The 24,655-nt window shown below is 38.9% G+C and overlaps 2 protein-coding genes across 2 annotated transcripts in view; both read right to left on the bottom strand.

Annotated features, from left to right (window-relative positions):
• SLC13A4 (solute carrier family 13 member 4) overlaps positions 1 to 7,122 on the bottom strand; it is a 29,035-nt gene extending 21,913 nt beyond the window's left edge. Inside the window, exons 1-2 of the mRNA XM_042890497.1 lie at positions 7,024 to 7,122; positions 550 to 678 (exon numbers count right to left, since the gene is read on the bottom strand). Coding sequence (XP_042746431.1) covers positions 550 to 678; positions 7,024 to 7,122 — 228 coding nt within the window. The remainder of the gene's footprint in view (positions 1 to 549; positions 679 to 7,023) is intronic.
• Positions 7,123 to 9,666: 2,544 nt separating this feature from the next.
• FAM180A (family with sequence similarity 180 member A) overlaps positions 9,667 to 24,655 on the bottom strand; it is a 29,184-nt gene continuing 14,195 nt past the window's right edge. The window contains exons 2-3 of the mRNA XM_042890012.1: positions 13,396 to 13,496; positions 9,667 to 12,388 (exon numbers count right to left, since the gene is read on the bottom strand). Of these exons, the coding sequence (XP_042745946.1) occupies positions 12,047 to 12,388; positions 13,396 to 13,496 (443 nt within the window). The 3' untranslated portion in view covers positions 9,667 to 12,046. The remainder of the gene's footprint in view (positions 12,389 to 13,395; positions 13,497 to 24,655) is intronic.

Genomic DNA, 24,655 nt, shown 5'->3' with positions numbered 1-24,655 from the left:
TCATACCTTGTACATCATCTATAGGCACTGTAAAGGGTTTCCCAGAGAAGCTGTGTGGATGCCCCATTCCTGAAAATGTTCAAGATCAGGTTGGAAGGGACTCTGGGTAACCTGAACTAATACCCAATTTAGTGATTGGCAACCCTTTCTATAGTTGGAACTAGATTATCTTTGAGGCCCCTTCTAGGATTTTTTGATTCTGTGATTCTGTAAGGCTAATACATTTTCCATCCCTCATTGGAAGTAAACTTTCCAGTTTATCCCATATGTACTTTTCGGAGGAAGTGAAAGGTTGAATCATGGTGCAGTATGTGTTAGGAATGCTGGTGATGCAGTAGCCAATAGGATGGACACTTCTTTGGCTACTATGTCCTTTCCTATGTCTAGTTTTCAATGCAAGTAAGGGCTGGTTGGTCCATGTTACTTATTGTAAGGTGTACGCTTCTTCCTCCCAGACTCATTCTTGCTAGTCCACTAAAATTTGCTTTAATCATATAATTAACTGAGAGTGAAAAGATGAAATGACAAAAATGTGCACGCTGGTCTTACCTCACTGGACTTCATGACTCCAAAAAGTGGGTATAGGAAAGCAGGAATTAAGGCTGCTGCACCAAGAGGTACTGCTTCGGAAACCCAGTATACAGCTGTCACAATCAACACGTAGGCACATGAGGCTTCCTGTATGGAGAAAGCACTGTTGTTAAATGTTGCTGTCATACAACCTGCTGTGAAAACCTTTGTGAATATGTTCACAGGACTCATCAGGCTGAGGGTGCCTGGATTACAAGAATCATAGAGTCATAGAATGGCTTGGGTTGGAATGGACCATAAAGTCCATGTAGTTCCAATCCCCTGCGATGGGCAGGGCTGCCATCTGCCAGATCAAGTTCCCTAGGACACATCCAATCTGACCTTGAATGCCTCCAGGGATGAAGCATCCATATCTCTGGGCAGCATGTGCCAGCACCTCAGAATTCAACAGTGCTCACACAAGGGTGTTCTAAAGCACAGCTGATTGGATGTGAAATCTAAGCTGCAGACTGAAAGGCCAATACCTGAAGAAGATGTTGCTAATGAAAATCTTGGCACAGAAACTAGTGCAAAATATTTGGGTATACTTATTTATCAGCAAAATCATGGTTCCAGGTTCATTGATGGATTTGTTTGCTTGAAATAACCCAGTATATAACAAAAATTTCTCCACGACTCCTCAGATTTGCCCCATGGAGCCTGTATGTCTACCTGGCTTTTCTCCCAGTGTTAGGCAAGCACAGGAATGAGGAGTTTTCAGAATAATTCAAAAGTATTCACATATGCTGTAAAATGGACAAAGCTACACAGTGGTTCTTCTGGGAAATATTTGACTGTATTTTCCCAGGTAATTTCTGCAGTTCTCTGGGAAAAGAAAGACCAAAGTTCAGATGGGTTTATGGGCCACTGGGTCATGTGGTTAATCAAGTAGCAAATTTGCTACTTTCCAAAATCTTGGGACACAAAGCCATGAGAATGTGGTCCCGAGCTTTAGAATCATAGACTCCTTAGAGTTAGAAGGGATTATTAAATGCCATCTAGTCCAACTCCCCTGCAATGAACAGGGACACTCACAGGTATATCAGGCTGCCCAGGACCTGATCCAACCTGACCCTGAAATACTCCAGGGATGGGGTAACCTATTCTAGTGCCTCACCACCTCCACTGTAAAAGACTTTTTCATTATATCCAACAGTAATGTCTCCTATTTAAACTTGAAGCCATTTTCCCTTATTTTATTACCATAGACCCTGCTAAAGAGTCTGCCCCTTCTTTCCTGTAGCTCTCCTTTAGATATTGAAAGGCCTCTATCAGATGACCTCGCAACCTTCTCTTCTCCAGGCTGAACAGCCCCAGCTCTCTCAGCCTGTCCTCACAGGGGAGGTGTTCCATCCCTGGGATCATTTTTGTGGCTCTCCTTTGGATGCTGTCCAAGAGGTTCACACCTCTGCTGTACTGACGACTCCACACCTGGATGGAGTACTCCAGGCGAGGTCTTACCACTGCAGAATAGAGGGGCAGGATCACCTCCCTTGCCCTGCTGGCCATTCTTCTTTTGATGCAGCCCAGGATATGTTTGGGATTAAGGGCTGCAAGGGCATTTTGCTGGCTCATGTCCAGTTTGCCATTTACCAGTACACCCAGGTTCTTTCTTGTCAGGGCTAAAACTGGTGAGAGATGGAGTGAGATGGTTTCTCCTGGACATTTTTACAGGAAAATGTGCTTTTTAGATAGATATGCCTTTATTTATGGCATTAAGTGGGACCCTTTTTTTCTTTTACTTTTCTTAAAAACTTAGAAATATTTCCTGTTATTAATCAGAGGAATTAACTTCAGAAAAAATATTTTATTTCCCTATTCGCAAATTTGAAGTCAAATTAGGTATTGAGGTTACCCAGAAGTTCTACAGAAGCCATTATGTTCTTATTGATTTACACTAGCTATAAATCTGCCCTTCATTATTTCCTGGATGTTTTCTATGACGACATCGTCATATGGATTCACGGCTCACAATGGCTACAGTTTAGAAAATGCACTCTTTATAAGTGGGTAGTTCAAATAGATCATATAGGATTTTCTTATTTTTCTTTTCTGATTCTCAAATTAAACAGCTTTCAAGAAGTCACCTGTAGGAAATTCCCACAGGTCTTTGTGCAAATCAATGGGCTTGTATGACTGTCAAAGGTGAGTCTAAACAGGGGCATGGATTCACTGGAATGAACCAATAACTAACTTCTCTTTAAATCTCTATATGTATTTTTTTACATTGTCTCTGAAGTATGAAGAATCACATTCAGCTGTTCCACTTCTTTTTTTTTTTTTTCAGTACAACAATACAATATGGTAATAACAAGCAGAACAAAACCCAGAGAAAATGTCAAGATATATTACCATGTATCATTTCTTTTACTTGATTGAAGATTGTAGCCAAGCTTACTCAGAAACATGGGTTAAAGTTAGCTATCAGACCTTGTTCTGACTCCTAATTCAGAAAATTATAACATTTAATAGTTCTAATCCAAGTAACTAGAGCCTGAAAATAACAAACAAACAAACAAAAAAAAAAAAATTAAAAAAAAAAGATATGAAGAAATATAATTTTCTTGAATCAGATAAAGTCCAGTGATTTTAGAGATTATCGAGAGTATCTGGAATGCTACTGGACAAGTTGACAAATTTAGCTCTGAAGTGTTTCTTTTTGGGTAGGAAAGTACCCAAAAGCACCATTTGAAATCCTGCACCACACAAAAACATACATATTTCTCTCCTTTACTCGTTATAGGAGTGTTTTATGTTCTAAGGTAGAAAAAACAGGTTTCGCTAGTCCTCTCTGATCACATATAATAGTAAAAGATTTTGCTGCAGATGTAGCTTCATTGTTAGCAAGATCAAAAGCTGTAAGGTAGGCTAGAAAGTATTGGGTTATAATGGATAAGGGAGATTTTTTTAGTAAAATATTCATGGACTATGATGAACACATTTTATGAAATAGAATTTCTATACTATTTCAAGCTCTGAAAGACAAGTATTCCGGCTGTATCAGCTTGAAGTGACCTCTCTATAGAAAAAGCAAGCAAATTTTTTGAATTAAAATGGAAGTGAGATGATGAGGATTAGAGATTTTAGTAATCCCTATTATAAAGACAAAACCATTCTAGGTGTGAGTCACTGCACTGATTGATGGGCTCATAAACATTAGCCAACTTGTTCTTAGTCATTTTTAACTGCATTCAACTTGATGGTTGATATTCCACAGAGAGCAAAGGATAGGGTTCTTTTAGTGACCAAGTGACTATTTAACATATTTTTTATTGTTTAACTAATTAATTTCTGCTAACAAGCTATATATATATATACATATATTTTAACATAGGCTCCATGATGTCCAGCAATATCGAAGACAAAATTGCTTGAATGAAACAGCATTAATTTTTATTTTAAAATGGGGCAGATATAAAAAACTAGAGATATATTTTGACAAAATTCTTAATAATGTTTTTATACTAACCTGATCCCAAACTATTTTCTCCTTCCAAAAATATTTTTCTCTAGAATTTCTTTGAGCATAGTTATTCTATATAATCTGTATGCATGTAGCAGTAGACTAATAGTGGAAATGAAATAGGACATAGGGAAGTCACCTCTCTAAGAAAAATTACTTGGGACAGGCACTAAATCTTTGTGCTACTTATTTCCTATTACTGTTATTTATTCTCAGTGCTCTAAACCAGCTCTTTCAAAAGAAGAAATAAATTAATCTTTTCTATTCAATTGAATTCAATTTCTGTATTTATGTAATAGTTACCAGAGCTACTAAGTACTGTATTGAAATAATGGCTATGTAATTTATTTATTTTTTTTCATTCTTTTACTTCTTTTGCAGAGGTGAAAATGAATGTTAAACATACCTAAGGAGGGAATGAAGCCCAGAATAGGAAAATACATTTCAGTGAGCTTTTATGTGATGGCTGGGGGGACTTCCACCTACCTTCAGTCTGCATCTTATAAACAAAGAAAAGAGGACTGAAAGGAATGCCATGGCTGAAACTTCCATAATATGCTCAACACACAATACATTTGTAGCTAAACCATCTGAGAATCTCAGAATACTCACTAACAATAAAGTCTGGATTCAAGATTTACCCATATAAAAATCTGCAATGCATATTTTGCATATAGGCATGTGGTTAAGCTATGCACAGAAGTGATAGTTCAGCCTCTGGTCTGCTATCTTTTTGCTGACAGGGTCACAGTGCAATTTCCTCTTTTCAGAGGGTGTACAGCAAAAGTAAAGGTAAATGACAATATGCCAGCCGTAGCTGTTCTGTGCATGCTGCCTTTTGAGGAACAATCAGTGGTCCTTAATTGGGCTTACTTCAAAAAAAAAAAAAAATAATAAGGATAAGGATGAAACAAATATGGTAGAAATAGTCACCACTAACAGCTAAGGAGATTACGAGAATGAGAAAATATCACTGTCTGGAAAAGACTTTTTTTCTGCATTTGTCATGGTATGGAAAATGTCTGTGAGTGTCTCAAATCTGTTGCAGAAGTCACATTTCAGGTATCAATTTTGGGAAGAGTTCAAACAAATTTCCTCAGGTTTATTTTCTGCCCAATCATTTACTGTCACAAAATAATAGAAAGCTGTGGACATTATTCCCATAAACCTTATTTATAAAGAATTCTGAGTCCCCATGCTCCTTTTGATGTCCCTTTACACTACACATATAACATTACCCCATTTCCAGAGCTGTGCTATCACCAAAGAGGCTATAGCTGATTCCCTGTAGAAATGCAAACATAATTCACCTAGTAATTCTGCTCTCTATGAAACTGAAAGCTACTATAATTGTCTGATAAGTGAAAATATAAGAAAATCATCAGGAGGCAAATTTAATCTTCAGATTTAGGACGTAATCTTAGTCAATGCGTTGTAGCAAAGTAAATACTAGCTTAAAGCACTTGAATAGTATCCTGTCAAATGAGTTTATTAACTGTGGATGTTTTCTTAATGGCATTATAAATATTTGTCCAGCTCTGGGCCAGATTAACAGCTATGCTTTACCATCTGCAGTATTCACTCATATGCAAAATGAATATAAAATATTATCTGATGACTTTTCAAGTCAGTTTGTAGTACAGAAGCACAATGAGGTGCAGAATAATATTGCAATGGAACACATGCGGTATAATAGCAGTTCTTGTTCCAAAACTCATACCATACCACTACAAATCCCTTGGTTATTACAGAATTTCCTTCGAGTCTGGCAGTGAGCAAACATAGGTAACAAGTCTCAATGCAGTGAATCTTGTGTTGCCTATGAGAAGGTCTCAGGGGATACAGAGCATGCTGTAGTTTCAGTATCATACAAGCATGTCACAGAAAATCTGTTCTTTATGTTGCCCCTTCAATGGCACTGGGGGAGATGAAATCCTTTTAAAAACAGGTTTCTGCAAAAAGGGGGGCATTACTGTTCTCTGAAGAAAGTACAATTTCTTGTCATCCATTCTCACTCAAGTCACAAGAGATGTAAAACCACTATAAGAGTGCAGAAGAACTCATTCAAACTGTAAAATACAATTCACTGGTGTAAAAACATTATCTTTCTGTGAATCCTGTTTTTTCTTTCCAAACAAAAACCTACAGTTTTCTAATCCTTTGAACTGTCATTTGATAACAGTGGTAGTATTCATAAATCCTCTAGTGCTAGAAAGAAGAATTAATTTTTAACAGGGTAAAAGAAGGAATGGAAATTGCTGCACCATTCAGCTAGATTTATGTCTAGCACAGTGAAAGCCAGAGCCGCAGAATTTTTAAGACAGTGCAAATGTTGTCAAGTTAAACATCACCATTTCTATGTGGTAGGGGTACACTATTATTTTATGCTTGACCACAGCAGAGATATGCATGGAGAGAAGTTAACCAGGGGTATTCATTGCCATTGCCTTGCTTATGTGTTAAGCAAAGATTCCCTCCTTTGTATTGCTGTGAATGCCTCTGAGCTGTGATTTGTTAGCCAATGTCAGAACTGCAGTATGTCAGTACATACACTTGCTTTATTGTAGCAGATGCCACGTGTTGTCCTACCAAGTTCTAGCTCCTAGTTCACTTGAACAACTGTTCTACATGCACCAAATAGAAAGTTCTTCCATGCGTATTTGTTATTAAAAACGAAAGGCACTCTAAGTATTCATTTTAAACACCTCTCCCTCACACACACCGCTGAAGGAACAGTAGAGAAGCAAAGTGTCTGTCTTGAGTCTTCACCTAGTTCTTCATCTCTGCTTGTGACATTGCTCATAATAGCTCTGATTGTTATTGTGATGACTGCCCAATAACTTTCACTCCTTCAAATCTGAGTCCTTGATATTTCTGAGAGAAACGTTTTTGTTTTTAGATCCTTGCCTCTCTTTTTGTCCACTGTAGGCTTATCCAGCTAGAGCGCCTGCTGTACTCAGAGGCTTTGTAGAAAAAGAAAATGTACTTACGCTGCAGGGGTACAAAAGTGGCAGAGGAAGCAGCAGAAGTGGAATGAGAACAACGAGCAAGATGTTTCTGGATCGGAGAATCTCCTTCACCACTGCCATACCCTTTACTGGTGATCTTCTTTTCTTTGAATTTCTTCAGATTGTCCAGTTTCCACTCCACGTTCTCCTTTGCCTTTGCCTGGATTTTGCAGACAGGGTTCTCTCTGCCTCGTTTCCTATTTTCACACAGCCACCTCAGATAGCTCCCTTAATTTGCTTATTCTTCAGTCTGCTGTTTTGAAGAGAAACCCTAATGATTTTTCTGTTAAAAAGGCATTCAGTTTTTGTAGGGCTCACCAGCACATCCAAATGACTTTCACACCGTAACACGATGTTTGCAAATTGGATCATAATGATCATTTGACATTTTCTCTTTTTAATTCAGAGTCACAGTTATGACTGTGTTCCATCCTTATCCCCATATTTTGAAAGGCTCTTTTCTTCCATCATCTGATTTTCAGCAAAGTAATTTCTGTTTTCGTAAGCTGGGTGGGATATCTTCTGGTGTGCTGCTTTTTTTTCCCTGGTAGCTAGTCTGAATTTCTCAAATATAGGTTTCTTTTTTGCTGGAAAATTATTTATTGTTCACTGCACAGAAACAAATTTGTAGGAATTTCTTCAAAAAATAAAAAATAGAAAACAAACCAATTACAGTTCCTCATATTCCATTCTGTTCAGACTTTTGTCTCTTTGTAGTTTTAGCTTCCCCTCTCAATCTACCTTTCGCCTACTTTTGCCCTGAGCTTGGAATTCACAGGGTAGTAATTCCAATACAGATTATACTCAGTCTCAAGAAAAAAAAAGAAAAAAAAGCCACAACCCCCAAAAAACCTTAAAACCTTTTTTTTTTTTTTTTTTCCCCAACTCTAATTCACCAACAGGGACTGCAGGAGGCTGTATTTGCTCAGCTCATTATCTAAAACCCAGTCAGAGCATTTGAAAAAATCAGCCGCCTTCTCTTTCTTCTGTACAAGGAGATCTTTTTCCAATTGACAGTTCGTTATTGTTTTAGTGTCCCTGTGCTGATGAATACATATTTTTTTATAGAGTAACTTTTGTCTTCCATGTTTCTTCCATTTTGACCCATGAATGTCACTTATTCATGGGCATGGGCTAATCTCTGCATTGATACGTGTTTCATTAGTGACAGTAAGAGGCAGGATCAAATTAAGAATTTTTAGTCTATCTACTCTGATCTTCAATTGGAGGAGCACTTCTACAGTTCTTCTGTGACTAATGGTCTCGTGGAATAGAAAGAAATCAGAAGAGTTAATCTACCGACCCATGTGCCACCAGTAATCACCCATTTACCATATATCTCACACCTAATGTTTTCCATGCTTACAAATCTATCCAGCTTGCTGAACATTTCCTCAAACCCTGCTAGTCAAGTGGAAGCTGGCTCCCCTGACTGAGTTGGTGCATCTCTGTGACGCTGATCATGGAGAGCTGGGAAAGGCAGATCTTTGCCTGAGAAGACTGTCTCATCTGATGAGTTTAATGCATAACACTATTTTTTTCCTGAAATTCATAAGTGTTTTCAGGACTGTGTAGTATTTCTATGCCTTGAAACTGCCATCAGGCATCAGCACCTTGAGAACCTTCAGGTAAGTTTAGCAATTAAATCTGAAAGCAAAAATCTGATCAATGTAAAAATTGCCAGTAGAACAATACAGCCAGGAAATTTATATGTTTCAGCAGTTGCTTCAAAACAAAACAAAAATGAAAACAAAACAAAACAAAACCACAAAGAAAACACCCCCCCCCTTAAAGGATGTCAAAAATACTCCAGAGTAAAAAAGAAAAAAAAAATATGATTTTCTTTTAGATGAACAAAACTATGTTTTATTTTACTTCTTCATGATCTGCAAGGTCAAAGGGTGAACAAAAGACTCCTCTTTAAAAAAAAGGCAATGAAATGACTCTGCCCCATGGGAGAGGGACCGTCTATGAACATGACTCATTCTGAAGAAATGAAAGGCAAGTGGAGCAAAGCATAGATAGCAGAGCTTCTCCCTCTCTTTTAGAAACAGGCTCCCTGGACCTGAGGCAGGAAATGCAGTACTGAGGGAAGCTGCCCTAAACCCAGAATGCTGCCCAGAGACAGTGCTCCTTCCCATTCAAACTCTGGATAAAAAAGACAGTCTTGCTCCCAATTTATTTCCTCCTCTCAACCATTAAAGGGAATGTTTTATGCCCCCTTCTCTCCTGTACCACTGATCCCACTGAGTTTTATAGACTGGGATAACCAGTTTTTCTTGCTGCCAGTCTCTTACTAGCAAATCTGCTGAAATCAATACAACGGAAATACAATTAGTTTTATGTAGAATATTTTATTATTACAGTAATTGTTATCTCTTAAATAAATCGGGCAGTCCAAGCACATTCCTGAGAAATAAATTTCTTTTCCTGCAGTAATGAAAGGGGCAAAACAAACTCAGAAAAACTTTATTTTATGCTGCAGAGATAAAGGTTTTAACTACCAAACTGTAAGGTATGTATGCTATTGGGAATGACTTTGTATTCAAAACTATCTGCAATTCCTTTCTGAAGGACCTGTGATATTGCCTGCCGGACAGTTCTGTTGTGGGGTGACCGGGAAATATTTCTCTGGAGGATGACTGCCAGTAATTAAGATTTTCTGAGATGCTCTTTCCTGTTATCTTTGCAGATTTGAAGTCACTGTCTGTAAAGGATTTATGAATGGCACCTGTTCGTGGCTCTACAAGCAAGTGGTGCTTTAGGTAGCCAAGAAGCGGCAAAGCCGTAAAGGCAGAAATGTGCTCCCTCTCTTTCTAAAGCATGAAAAGGGAAGAAAGAACAAACATCAAGAATGTTTATGCTGGAGGCTTTGAAAGGTATGTGAGCTGTAGTGCAAGGCTTCTTTGTGGGCACTGATCCATGTACGCAAGTACTGAAGATGGAGGTATTTGTGCCTCATAGCTTTCTAGCTAAGATTTTCAGCTTCCTTTGAAGTATACCTGTCAGATGTCAAAAATGACCACCAAAAGCCTTCAGGTGCAAAAGCGAAACTACACATGTGTATGTACCTGCAACTGTGTATACTCATGCATGCTCATAGTGAAACTGCTAACAACAAAAAAGATTGATTCTGACTTTCATATGCCATTTTTCCAGACATTCTTGCCATTTTCAACCTGTCCCTAAGGCTGCTGTGAGCCCCCATTCCCACAAGCAATTGCCAAACCCAGTGTGCTTTGACTGATCGAGTGTTTCTTTTTAAATAGGTTTGGATGGGCTTTTTTTTCTCCAGGCCTTGGAGTATTCCTGTTAAGAGATGTAGATCTTATTGCTCCATTTGCCCAGATTATAGAATCATAGAATCACAGAATGGTTTGGGTTGGAAGGGACCTCAAAGCCCCTGCAGTTCCAACACCCCTGCTGTGGTCAGGGACACTTTCCACTAGATTAGGCCACCCAAGGCCCCATCCAGCCTGGCTTGAAAACCTCCAGAGATGGGGCACCCACAGTACCCCACCTTATGTATGGAAGCACATCATAGCTGTGATGCAGAAGCAATTAAACATGTCTCAGGAACTGATTTGGTATCCTCAGTCATCCTTTACAGCCTCAGTTTTGGTTTGCTTTTTTTCTCCTTAAGAAATTATGTAAATAGAAAGAGTGCTGGTATAAAAGGATGAGACATGCTCATCTCTTTCTTACACTGTGGAAGCAGAAACAACTCGAACGCCAGTAGAGAACCAGTATCTATATAACCTGTGGACAAAGTATGAAGAGTTTGGATCCTTCATTGTTTGCCATTTCTGTCACAAGATGCAGTTCCTTTCTCTGTCCATTAAAGCCACATCCTCCACACTTTTTCTTCAACAGTTTATAATAATCTGTTGCACAACTTCTACAAACAGGCTTTGCTATAAACAAGTACTGCTTTTCCTCTGCTCCCACATTTACTATTCCCACCACCAGACTGAAGAAAAGCCTTTCCTTCCAGGTGCTTGGATATAATTATTTCCTGAGTGAATAAAATAAGACTCTTCCATGCACTCACACAAACACACACACATATACACAGGTGAACAACATAATTTACAATCAGAAATGAGCCACACTGATGAATTCAGCACCATGTATGTTTTAATCCACCTTCTTCCCCTTCCTCAGAGGGATTCTGACACACTGGTTTAGATGATCTAAGTTCAAGTGACAGAATCAGAAAATAAATTGTCATCATTAAATTAAATAGAGCTTTTGTTTTGCCTTTTACTCCACAGAGGATAAATCCATGTTCAACTCAAAAATAAAGGAGCAGAAGCAAAGTCATGTGCAAATAATGAAAGACATTGGGAGGGTCTTGGGGACTGGGGAATATGTTCACAGGCATTGTTTGCTGCTGGTAGTCACAATGCCCTTTGTTTTCTGCGAATGTTATTGTGATTAAAAACTGGCTCAGCCAAATGAAGTGAGTCAGACAGTGCTTGTTTACAGGAATATTTGGAATGCATATATTTTCCATAATTTCTGAAGGCTGACAGTTATGAAACCTCTTCCTTTTACAGAAGGCCTTTGCATCTCTTTTTAGTATTCTTTTACTGAGCAGCTGAAATATGAAGTTATTTCCTCAGCGAGGAAAGCAGCATTCTCCAGCACATGTGCACATTGCTTATAAGAAACACACAGATGAAATAAGGGCATATCTGTCTGGGATATACACCAGACTTCCTTATTTTCCCTTTACAGAAAATGCCTCAAAGCCAACACAAAAAAGAACAACAACAAAACAAACAAACAAACAAACAAACAAAAACTGGGGAGATTGAAGACAAGCTTTTTCCCCATTTAACATGTATCTATAAAGTGAATTCCACAAGAGGGAGCTAGAAAACAAATAATCTCTCATGAAGAGGGCTGTTAAACCTTTCATAGAATGAAGGGGTGGACGTGCTAAGTGTGCCCCTTATCAACCAGAAGAAATGGCTGAGCAGCTGCTGTTTCGAGTCTCCTTCTATGATGTCTCTTTGTTGTATGGAAACATCAAGTCATTCTTCAGTGCTTTGTAAAGATTGACAAAGGATTCTGCCCAAGTGTCCTTCTGGTGTCCCTGGGACTGAGCAGCCCTGTAGGCTGTGTAGACCATGGTCAGCACTGTCCTTTCAAAGTCTTCTTTCTTGAGGACTCTTGGGTAAGAGGACAGCCTGCTACTCAGCCTGCGGATCTCTGTGATGCTCTTGGGAATAACCTCATTGCAGATGGTGTCAAACTCAGCAGCCTTCCTAAGCGAAGCCAGCTCCTCATCTTTGATGGAGATCCTCTGACCTTTGTCAATGTCAAGCTCAGCTAAAAGAAACTGTCACAAAATCAGAACACAGAAAGCTGCTTATCTTCTGCAAGAGACTCTAGGCAGAGTTAACACAAATTAACAACATGTCCTTGGGATTTTGTTATAGGTGAGATTAAGAAAAACCTCATGTGCCACTGACCGAAGCTGGGGCAGATCAGATATCTATATGTGAATGTTGGATTCCTCTATTACATCCATCTCTAGGGAAACTAGAGACCAGCTATGGGGAAAGGAGAGAGAAAAGGAAAAAGCAGGTAGTCTTCTTTTGTCCAAAACAGGCATGTGTTGCTGCTGGTATCACATGTGATTTAGAGATGGGGGCAGCAACACAACTGGGAAATACCGTCTATTCTGACGGAGACAGCAATGGCTTCCCAGCCCATCTTCCTTTCTTGAACATCCAGTAACAGTTTCTGAACATGTAGGATAACTAGATTTGGCCAATGCCCATTCTTCTGTTGGGCTACTTTCCTTTAGCTAATCATACAACACTGTTCCGGACTGTGTAGTAGAATTGTAGTCTCCACTGCTGGGCAAGAGTGGACCTGAATATCCTTGAAGATAACACTCATGCCCTTGGAATTATTTTGCAGTGATTGATACTTGTTGTTTTAATTGTTTGAACAAGTAATTTGGGACTGAGACTCAGACCAAAGAATTAAAATGCACTGTGTTGTTAATATATGATTATTCTGGAAGAAAGCTACTTTCAGTGGTAAGCTGTTTGCTCTGACTTTCCCTGTATCTGTCTGTAAGCTAGAACCCACATTTGAAGTACTGTGTGGGCAGCTGCTGCCTGCTTAAGTACTGAAAGAGCTTGGTGTTTGGTATTTGGTGTATATATGTCTGTTTTCTCCATTCTGATGAGGTAGTATATAGGGTTAGGGTTCAGTGAGTTTATGACTGGGGTGAGTAAAGGTGGCATGAAGACAGGTAATAGGTAATCCCATCATGTACAATAACCTCAGAACTTGGTTAGCACTTGAGGTACCATTTGCTCCCATATACTGAACCTCATAAAGCAGCACCACGTCTTCCAGGGAGTTTTGTAGCACTGGATTAAGGAAGGCAGCTGAGGACCTCTTCAACCGTTGAGCAGCTGGGTAAAGCATAGCTGGAAAATAATAATGGGAAAAGAGAAATTCTACACGGTGCCAAACATGAGACTTTTTCAGTAGTCGATTGAGCTAAATAACTGCCTACTGCAAAAAACACTATAAACTACAATTTCTCACTGTAAATAAATGGGACACATGGGCTGTTTTGATTGCAACATGCTGGGAGAAGAGACCAGCTCCTTGTGTTGTACCCAGTATCCAGCAGAGTGTCATTTATGATCCGGCCTGGGACTCTGAGCCACAGCCTGAAATGTGTGTTCCTCTCCTAGTTCAGCAAGGGGAAACCAATGCTGACCCTACATGCAACCTTTGTTGTTCAGGCCATTCTCCAGCTGTCACAGTTATAAGACTTTACATTTCTCCTTGTTTCTGCTGTCTAGAAGTTGATCTCTCTGTACTTGATAGCTCCTAGATCACCTCATTTGTCCCCGGTATTTATGTCTGGAAGGAGTGACTCATCCTTCGGAGATGTTTATGTCTCTACATTAAGCCTGGTACCAGCTTGCACAAGACAGCTACATTCAGTGAGGTGAATCCCGATTTATTATGACCTTAATACTATGCAGTCTTAAAGCTAGACACAGTCAACGATCAGATATTTATTCACTGCTTTAAAATGAACTATTGAAATAAGAAAGCAAGCATACATATATTCCCTGAACCCAGCACATCAGTTGGGAAAAGACTTTGCAGAATCAATGACCTTGATAGTCAGGAGTATAGAAAACATCTGATGTGGTATTACAGACCACTTAAAGGCTTTGAGTTACTGTAATTACTGCCAAGTACTATTTAAAGGTGTAAATTCCTTTTGGAGTTTAGGGGAAAAAATATTTCATTCAGTGTTATATGCATATGATTTGGATGTTGATGTTTAGGGTTTGCTGGATTTCTTCTAATGCCCAGGAAAAGGAAGGCATTTTTTTAAGCCATGCTTGCACGATTATTGCTGCATTTTCTCATAAGCTTCACTTCTAAACCTTAGCTGTTTTTCAACAGTAGCTAAATTTGGAAAACAGTTTAAAAAAGGAGAAAAAGTTTTGGAAGACACTATGATCTCCCTCACTGTCTCCCCCCTCTCCTCTCAATCCCAATATATATATATATTTACAAGTAACATTTAATAGAACATTCAGCTTATTTTAAATTTCTGAGAAGTTTAATCTCATCCTCAATCTACCATATTTTTTTCCATGAAATATTTTTACTAGCTCAATTTTGTCTTGTTTTGCCAAAGTCCTCATGATGGATTTTGCACGCTGTCTGTCGAAAACCTGAATGTTATTTAAAGAACTCTTTGCTGGACATGCAAAAAAATTCTGCAGTATCTGTGATTATTTTGTGCAAAAATTGTCCCTGCTCCCTGACCAAACAGTTCCTCAGATAATTTTCTTCTTTGATTACTGAAAAAGAACACAAATATGCAGTTCTTTCTAAACTCCGTAGCCTAAATGCAGTCCTGTTTCCTGGACTGTTGCCAACTGTTGACTTCGTTAACGTTTGACTTGTTAATGATATTTAAGTTCTAGCAATTCCAGGAGAAAGAAACTAGGCCCTAAGAGATTTACTTAATTAGGACCTTTACTATCTGGCATATGGAAAATTAATTGGATAATACCAGGTATAAAGTAGTTCATGCTTGACCCAGGAGAGAGTATTTTCAACTTGAGCTAGCTGGGGAATATAGTATAGTTAAAATAGTTTGTGATGTTGCAATAAATAAACTTCAGCTGGATACTACAAACTGCAGGTTGCTCCGAAAGTAATGCCTCCTATTGATTTCTATGGAAACTACAGCAGATGGAAAGAGCACAATAACACTATTTGATATAGCAAATTCTCAGCTACAAAACGCTATTTTTCAATTCTGTCACCACCATTAGCTATGTATTTTTGCCAGCTACGAACAAGAGCCTGCATGCCACACCTACAAAAAACCTGCAAAAATCTACACCACCCACCACCTCACTGTGCTCATCCAGTGTATGGTCTCCATAAACATTCAGCAAGCATGAATGAATGTCAGTGGGTGCCATTTTTTTCACATGGAGGAATTCAATTCCACACCCTTGCTTTATCTGCACTTTCATGTCAGACACCATTTTGTCAGACTGTCCCTCTGCTGCCCTTTGTCACATTGCAATAAAATGTAGGGGAATACTGGTAGAATGTTCAACCTCTACTGTCACACCACCAACATCTGCTTCTGGTGTCATGCTCCAACATAATAAAATAGAAGGCATTACTTTCAGAGCAACCCTTGTAAATCCTGCAGTGATGAGAGTCAGGCAATTTATTAAAACACCTCCAGAGCTAGGTGCTTCATATCAAATTCATATGAATTAAGATTAAAACTTCCTTAAGAAACTGAATGGTGCTTGCACTGTATGTGACTAAAAGCCTGAAAGAGTGAATGCATCAAGTAATGGTACAGGTCACAAGTTGACTGAAGGTTCTGCTCTGGGTGTGAGTTTGCCTTCCTGTAGTGAGACAATTCAGATTTAGTCCATTTGACCCTGTGTTTGGAGTACTGTGGGAGGAAGTGATCAAAAGAACAGGCATCACCTAGGGCAGTTCTTCGCCTGCCAGTCAATATGCCCTGTGTTGGTAGAAACCTCCTCTCTAGCATCCTCCCTATGGCCTTCCTGCTCTTGGAAAAGAGAATTCAGCTATCCAATATATGGGTTTCATAGAATCATAGAATTGTTTGAGTTGCAAGGGATCCTTAAAGGCCATCTGGTCCAACTCTCCTGCAATGAACAGGGGCACCCACAGGTCGATCAAGGTGCGTGGAGCCCCATCCAGCCTGACCTTGAGTGTCCCCAGAGATGAGGCACCCACCAGCTCTCTGAGCAACCTATTCCAGTTTGACCGAGCCAAACTGGCTAGTCACTGACAAGCAGGGCTATCCACATATTTTGCTGCCGTTCTGTCATTGCTGTTCATCTCTCTTGCTGAGAGCTTTGCTGAGACGTCCTAGAGCTATTTCATCCTTCATTATTGGCAGTTGAGGAATGCAATCGAGTTGTTTGTGAAGCACTTGAAACTTTCAGTACTAATTGCCGAGTAATTAAAACTTTTATCACTGGGCAATTACATTTCTAATTACTAAGCAGCTGGCAGAAGTCCAGCCCATAATGATGACGATTCATTTTTATATCTTTTATATGCCCTTTCAATGGAAACAGCGCCAGAGTGCAAAGTACCTATACATATGCAGATGAATTTACATCTAAAATATTCCATGAGCCACGGAAAATCTGTCTGTGGCATCTAGTTTTGGTGCTGTTATGCTTATTATCATCACACTTACTGCTTTTAGCTTTCAGGCCAAGTGCAGATTCCAACCAGAGACCTTGGCGGGAAGACTTCAGATTTAGCCCATCACCGCATGAACAGAAATGCCTAACTTAAGCAATCCTCAGGCTACTGAATAATGTATTATTGACTGAGTACTGACCTACTTACAGAATCACAGGTAACATCACAGCAGGCAGCTGGGTTTTCCTAACCAGCTGTTCCCAGGATAACATGGATTATGTTAGGAGATTCAAACAGACTCAGGCCTGAGCTGCTGTGTTGTGAGAAAGGGCTTTGTATGCGTATCAGAACCATACCTCTATAGTGGTCAGATTAGCACTGACTCCCTGATCTCATTATCTTGTTCCCACAGCATATTAAACTTTGTTACCATTCTTGCAAACTCTACTCAGAAACTCTTTCTGAACTCATTTGTATTTGTCATGGTGATCTGATTTTCCTGCTCCACGTTTTATTTGATTCCTTCTCTTTCTCCCTCTCTCTTCCTGCTAAAGCCTTCTACTCCCTGTCCCTCCACCATCCTCCTCATGAATTCACAAATTCCTCAGAGACCAAGTGAGCATTTAGAGCCAGTGCTATCTGACTTTTGTCACACTGATATAACACACTTAAAAGTTTAGCACAAAAACAGTCAGGGAAAGATTTGCTGTGAGTTTCTGCATTTGGTGATTGCAAGTTCCACTTTAAATTCTTCTGCTGACCTTATTTCCACCCTCATCTACTTCCAGATCTGAGATAATTTAGATGAGCCGTATCAGTGAGTAGCAGATTAGCTACCACCTCTTTCCTTCACTGAAACAGTTACCATTTCTTAGCCATTTTCTTCTCCTTGTCATAGAAAGATGCAGACCAATGTGCATCATTTTGTGGTGATGATACAAACGATTCATTTCAGTGGCTGTGAATGTCTGAAGACAAGAGATCCCTATCAGTGCTGATAGAGAAGGCCCAACCCAGAGCTCTAATGCAATGGAGAAACTTCTGATTTATTGTTTCTAGTTCTGTTACAAATATACTGAGTGATCTCCAACTAAGTTATGGGTACTCCTCTGAAAAGACTGAGTGGTCACATAATAAAAAGTATATCACGTATGAAATGACGTGGAACAAAAAGGTTTTGATTAATCTTGTTGAAAGCATTTTTAATTATATGAGGGCTGCTCTGAAAGTAATGCCTCTTATTTTATTATATCGGCCCATGATGACAGAGGTTGTTGGTACAGCAGTATAGGTTGATTTTTTCCACCAGTATTCCATTACATTTTGTTGCCATGTGACAGACAGCAGCAGAAGGGCATTCTGACAAATGGTGTTTGACATGGAAGTGTGGATGAGTGAAAGGTGTGGAACTGAATTCCTCTTTGTGGAAAAAATGGCATCCAATGACATTCATTAACATTTGCTGAATGTTTACAGAAACCAAACAGTGAATGTGAGCATGGTGAGGTGGTGCATTTCAGCAGTGGCAACACAACAGTGAGTTACCTCCTCTGGTGCAGATTTTTCTGAGTGCATCTTGCAAGCTCTGTTCATAGCTGGTGAAAATGCATAGCTAATGCAGAAAGATGGAGCAGTGTCTGAACATAGCCACTTGCTCCCAAGCCTCACCCAGAGTGGCCTCATCCTGTGCCTAGGAGTATGCATGGGCTTGGAACTGGTGCTCAGCCAACAAATCTAATCTTGAAGGTGGCTGAAAGTGGTCTCAAAAAGTAGTGAAGGACTACCCATCTTCCTCCCCACTGTTCCCTGCAGGAGTGTAGCCAATCTTGTATGACTGCTAACTCAACTCCACTTCTCCTTGAGGACTAACAACAGCTACAGTAGGGTTTGCCAACTAATTCTCCTGCTTCTAACTATTTAGCTCACAACAGCTTTGAGATTTCTTTATTGTTTAAATATGATGTCTGAAAAAAAAAAAATCTGAAGCTGTCAATATATCAAAAGCTGGGGAAAGCTGGGAAGGGTCTTCTTACAAGGGCAGGTAGCAACAGGATGAGGGGAAACTGCTTTAAACTGAAAGAGGGTAGCTTTAGATTAGATATTAGGAAGAAATTCTTTACTGTGATGATGGTGAGACACTCGAACAGATTCTCCAGGAAGATTGTGGATGCCCCCTCCCTGGAGGCATTCAAGGCCAGGCTGGATGGGGCTTTGAACAACCTGGTCTAGAGGGAGGGATCTCTGCCTATAGTGGTAGGGTTGGAACTAGATTATCTTAAAGGTCCCTTCCAACCCAAACCATTCTATGATTCTATGATTTGTTTTAAAGATGCTTTCATCTTTCTTAAGAACTGTGCAATAATTTTCTGGACCTCATTAGCCATATACAAACACTTGTTACTGTCATAGAATCATTAGAATCACAGAATCATCTAGTTTCACTGGTTAGCTGTGAGAAATTGCTACACACTTGGTGATACATCCAACTTGACCCCTCACAGCAAAAATTTCCCTTTTTTGCCTAAAGCTTTTGAAGCTTTCTTGCCTAAAGCTTCTCAAGTCATGACTTCCAGGCCTCAACAAAAGGAAGTTAATGCATCCCAAATCATAATTACAGCAATTTCTTTTTATTTTTTGTTCTGGTTTATGACAATCTTTGAGAAACACAGCATTTGAATTACATTCCAGTTATAGTCTAAAAATCACACAATTAGAAAAAAAAAATGAAACAATCTGTGGCTTTTTTTCTGTGGTCTTTTTTTTTCCTGTGGTCTTTTTTTTTCCTTTTTTTTTTTTTTCCTTTTTATTTTTCTCTTTTTTTTTTATGCAACCTTCTACAAAAGTAAAAAAAAAAATCAGCTCCAATGCTTAGCAATTTTTAGCTTGTTCTTGATCAGCATGGAGCACATGCTGGTTCCATTAGGAAGATGAAAATTTTCTTGCTGTCGTGATATTTTTGTCTAATCTGTTTGGAATTTGCACTAAATGGATCTCAGCACACCCAGAGGATCCTGTCAGAGAAGATATTTGTTGGTAGCCTGTTAAATGATTTTCTCCTTTCTTCCTTATTCAAGAGAATTTCAAGTATTTGGCAGAGCAAATGATCTGAACACTGCCCACAGGGTGATTGTATAGGCAGACAGCAGCTATTATAATGTCACATAAAAATTATTTGTAATCTAGACTGGTTGAACTTGTGTAGGTTGCAGCACATTTCCCAGGGATCACTGCTACCTTGGGTCTTAGGGCAAATATCAGAAATGCTTGCAAGAGGATTTTCTTTAAGAGTGTATGGGAAGTATTGCTTTGATATTGATCCCCACATTTTTTCTTGACCATACACTGCAGAGAAGAGTAAATGAGTATTGAAGTCTGCAAAAGCTTTGCAAAAGTCTGAAAGCTTTTTGTTTCAAGTTTCTCTTTCATCACTTCACTTATGAGAGTTTGTAATCAGATCAGAGTATATTTTATGCATAAACAGTTTTAATTTGGGCTGAGTTTCTCCATTGCTAGAGTAACAACTCACTATCAGAAATTAACTGCCTCAGACTGTGAAATTTGTGCCTTTACTTTCCTGCAGTCATTCAAAGTCACTGAATATTTTGTTGCCCTTAAAAACTACCTGCTCTGGCTGTGGGGCAGATCTTGATTCCAAAAGGATTACTTCCTCCATAGTGAAGTGCTGTTAGCCTGTGAGAGCTTTGTGGCAGGCAGCAAAAGTTGTGCTGTAGTCCACTGAATGTAGAGTGTTATTAAGTAATGAGCAGATCTATGCGCAGTAACTTCAACCATCTTTATTTCTTGCTTGGCTTTGTCCCCAGAAGGATCTATACAAGATGTTTAAGGTATCCTGGGCCTATGGTCTCTCCTGGGACAGGACTAGAGTTTTAGCTGGCCAGCATTGCAATGAAGTGTGCTCAAGCACGGTTTCTTTACGCTTTCAGACATTTTGCCTTCCTGTATCAAAATTGCTGTATTAGAAATAATTGAATACTTTGCAGGAGAAATTAAATGAATGGGAATCTGGAGAAAGAATAAGAAGAACAGAAAGAAAGAAAGCACGTAAAAAATAAATAAATTATAATTAAAAAAAAAAAAAAAAATAGACAAGGAAAACCACAGCAGTGCTATAGGCCAGCTTCTGAAATCTGTATATGGAATTGCAGTTACTTACACAAGTAGCTCCCATGACAACAAGTGCTATGCAAAGACTTGTGTATTCCAGCTTTAATACATTAAAATCTCTATTATTAGGACATGAAATCCCAGTGCCCCTCAGGAGAGCACAGTAGTGAGATGGAGAAGACATTTTAATTACAAAGCAAGATGAAGTAGCACACTTTTTAAAAGCAACTACCAAGAGAATTTTTGTCTTTGTACTTTTAGCTCCATATTGCTGGTATATTAGCTCCTAAGAATGAAATCTAAAATGAAAATTTTCTTTTTTTTTTTTCTTTTTTTTTTTTTTCCTGCCTGTTGGCTAAGAGTGAGAATAGGCATTTATTTCCTCTTCAGTTATAAACTGAAGCTTAAAAAGAGAAAGGCTCCATCCTAAAAGTCTGACTGTTGTCAATATAGATATGAAGAGATCTTCCTATGAAAAACAACAGCCAACACAGTTTTTAGAAAAAAAAAAAAAAAGTTAAAAAATCTTAGAATTAATGACAAGTTGTATATAATTCCATAGTTAGTGACCTAATCAGTTCTTTCAAAGTTACTTCATTATTTTATCTCTTTTTTTAAAAAAAGATACATTTTCTAAATGGGTGTCTTAATTCCATACAGGAGGATCCAACCTACCTTATACTTCTGCATTTCATAAATATCCTGTGATATATTACTTTAAAGTATATGAGACCAGTCTAGACTGGGCTAGATTAAATTAGATCATATTATTTTAGATTGTGTATAGTGAAGTTCCTACGTTAAACAAAGGTAGTAGCCTTTCTATTTACTAGGCATGAGTAGGAAATTTAAAGGGGTATGAAAAAGATCAAAAAAACTTCCATTTACAGTAATGCATACTACTAGAGAAGGAAATAGTCCATCTGAGCCTGCACTTGTGAGAGTAGCAGTATATCTTTCATGGTTTATGTAAATGGTTTGTAATATTTGACTAGTGTCAACCAACTGAAAGGGTCTCAAAATTTATTTCCTCACATGGGATTTCCATTACGCAGCATTTTCACTTGTTCCCAGCCTGGAGAAATGTATGCTGTGCTATTTATTTTTACCTTGGTCATGAAGAGAAGATCCCCGCCTGAAATTATTTACTCTCATAAAATCTTGCAGGTGTCCCAAATAAGCTTTTAATATGCTGGAGCAAAGCTGCTGAAGCTGAGATGAAGAGAAAAAATATACACAGAGAAACTGAATGAGAGAAGTGAAATGTTTTGTACTTCAGTTTACTGACATAGTTCAGGAACTGGAGATAGGCTGTGGTGGACAGTGTAGTATACGAGTGAAACACAGCAATAAGGAAAGATAATACTAACCCTTTGCACAGACCTAACAAAGAGGCAATAAGATATTTTCCCACCTGAGGTAAAGGTGGGAAACAAACTGATGCTTTATATTTCCATTCTCACTGTAGGAACCACCTTTCCTTCCCTATTTGCATAACAGTGCTTTCCAGAACTTCTCTCCAAGTGCCTTTTGCAATGGGAAAGTAGAAAACAATCTTAAATCAATCCATTTAAAAATGCTTTCTTCAAATGAGGGGATATAATGATGAACTTCCAATTTTACCATGAAGAGAAGGAGGGAGGGAAAAGTGCAGCTAGGCACTGGTGTTCGAAGATTGAGTAGCATCTTTTTGTACTTTCTTTTTCAGTCAGGTTCCTTTGATTTCCAGGAAGGAAAAGGTGACTGTGTGGCTAGGCTTTTGCTCAGGCTGACCTCAGCCCAGCTACAGATGTAAGGAGCAGTCCCATGTGCCTGCCTCCAGCCATGCTCTCCCTCCTTTCCTTTCGGCCAACTCTGCTTTGTGCAACCGCACAGTGAGCCAAGCCAGGAATCTGGCTGGTTGTGAATGAATGCTGAAAGAAAAGAAAGAAAAAAAAAACGTGTGGTAGCTTTTAGCTCCCTTATTCCCCTTCACAGCTGCTCTGCCAGCAGTGCTCCTCCTTGTGAGGAGGAGCTACAACTCCCAGTGTAAATGTGGTCCAACAGATCTTCGGATATTTAGTGATGATTCCAGGTCTCGAATGATGTGATGATTCCAGGTCTCGAAGGGTACGTGGTAGCTCTGGTTAAGAAAAGCAGAGGACCTATCCTTGATCTAGCCATCAAGTTCATGTGCTCATTTAGAGAATGGCCAACTCATTTAATGCAGTTGCTTCTGCCAGAGATGAAGATAGGCTTCAGGACAACAGGCTGCCGACCATTTCCTTCTCTTCTAGGCTTATACTCCCCTTATCTTTTAAGAGAGTAAATTTGACAGGAGTAAAGAATATCTCAAATTTATTCCAAGCCTGAATGCTGAGAAAGGAATCAAATGTCCAGTCTGAACTATAGATCAAGCAGGGAGTAGTATGGATTTTGTCATAATCATGAACTGCAGTTCAGTTTCTTCAGTGGAATTACTTATTGCTGTTGTTGACCAATTTCATAAAATGTTCTATACAGAAAGTAGAAATAATATCTTGGTTATCAACAACGAGTTGATGGACAACGAGTACTACACAGATTTAGAATCTCTTTAAGATTAGCTTGCCTTTTCAACCCGGAGAATAGCTGTCCCATACTACATGCTAACAGGAGAATTAACAGATTTCTGTCTCCTGGTGCCTTTCAGTTCACCCATCAGTCTTATTTGCAATAATGAAACACAATGCACTGGACCTGTAGTAAAGGCCACTGCATGAAAGTCTATGCAGGTGGCCAAATTGAAAAATAAATGGGCTTTCTGACTTTAAATCTATGGCCATATGCTTATCTGCAAAATAAAGAAAATAATGAAGGATTCTTGCTGCTGTTGATTTGGTTGTCCTGTAGTGAATCATACTGTGGGAACTACTCCACTGAGATCATGGAGCTGTTAGCTGAGGTAAAGAGAAACAGAAAAGATGGAGTCCTTGAAATTATTCATTTAAGCCATTTGTGAATACCTTCTACTAGCAGGTAGATTCCAGCATATACCTGTCAATCTAGGAACTGCTATTAAGCTGATAACAAAATATTTATTTTTCAAATTGTGCACGAACTTCTCACCCACATATAGTTGCAGACATGCAAAATGACAAGCTATTCCTCAGACTATTTATCGGTATCACGGCTCAAACTGATGACAAATAAACATAAAAATTTTCAATTTTCAATTCTCCCTCAGATTAGACTGAATCAAAATTTTCTTCCCCCTTCCTTCAAGTCTTCACCAAACTCCTCTGTAGGAGCAGAATGCATAAATCTTATTTGTCTGCTTCCACTACTTCAGGATTTTACTTTTTCTCAAAAACAGTAAAACCCCAGCTGTCTTTCCAGCTGTTCATTGAGCTCCAGATGTCAGTACACCTGCTGATGATTTTCTTAATGACATGAATAAAAGCTGGATTGTAAAAATGTATAAATCAGCATTGCCTGATAAACAAAAAAAAAAACCAGAGGGATATCTTGTCCTTTTCACGAAGAAGTGAATTATGTTTGAGGATAATGTATTTTCAAAGTATTGTGTGTTTTTTAGCAGTGAAGATAAAGAAAAGAAGTCTGAGAAAGTAGCTGAGAGCTGAGGGTGCATTCACATTACATTTCTGAACTAGACTGGTACAGCTGTTTTGCAACCTGAGCAGAATATGAGGGGTGAAAATCCATTCTGTATCCCCGGCTAAGAAGCAGGGAAATAACATGTTTCTTCAGAAGTAGTGTGGGAGGATCAAAGTGACAAGGAGTTTGTTCT

Source organism: Lagopus leucura, unplaced genomic scaffold, assembly GCF_019238085.1.
Source record: "Lagopus leucura isolate 7727_CA_CO unplaced genomic scaffold, USGS_WTPT01 Super-Scaffold_100159, whole genome shotgun sequence".
NCBI classification, from domain to species: domain Eukaryota; kingdom Metazoa; phylum Chordata; class Aves; order Galliformes; family Phasianidae; genus Lagopus; species Lagopus leucura.
Note: the sequence above shows the minus strand (reverse complement) of the source record. Positions and strands in the feature narration are given on the sequence as shown.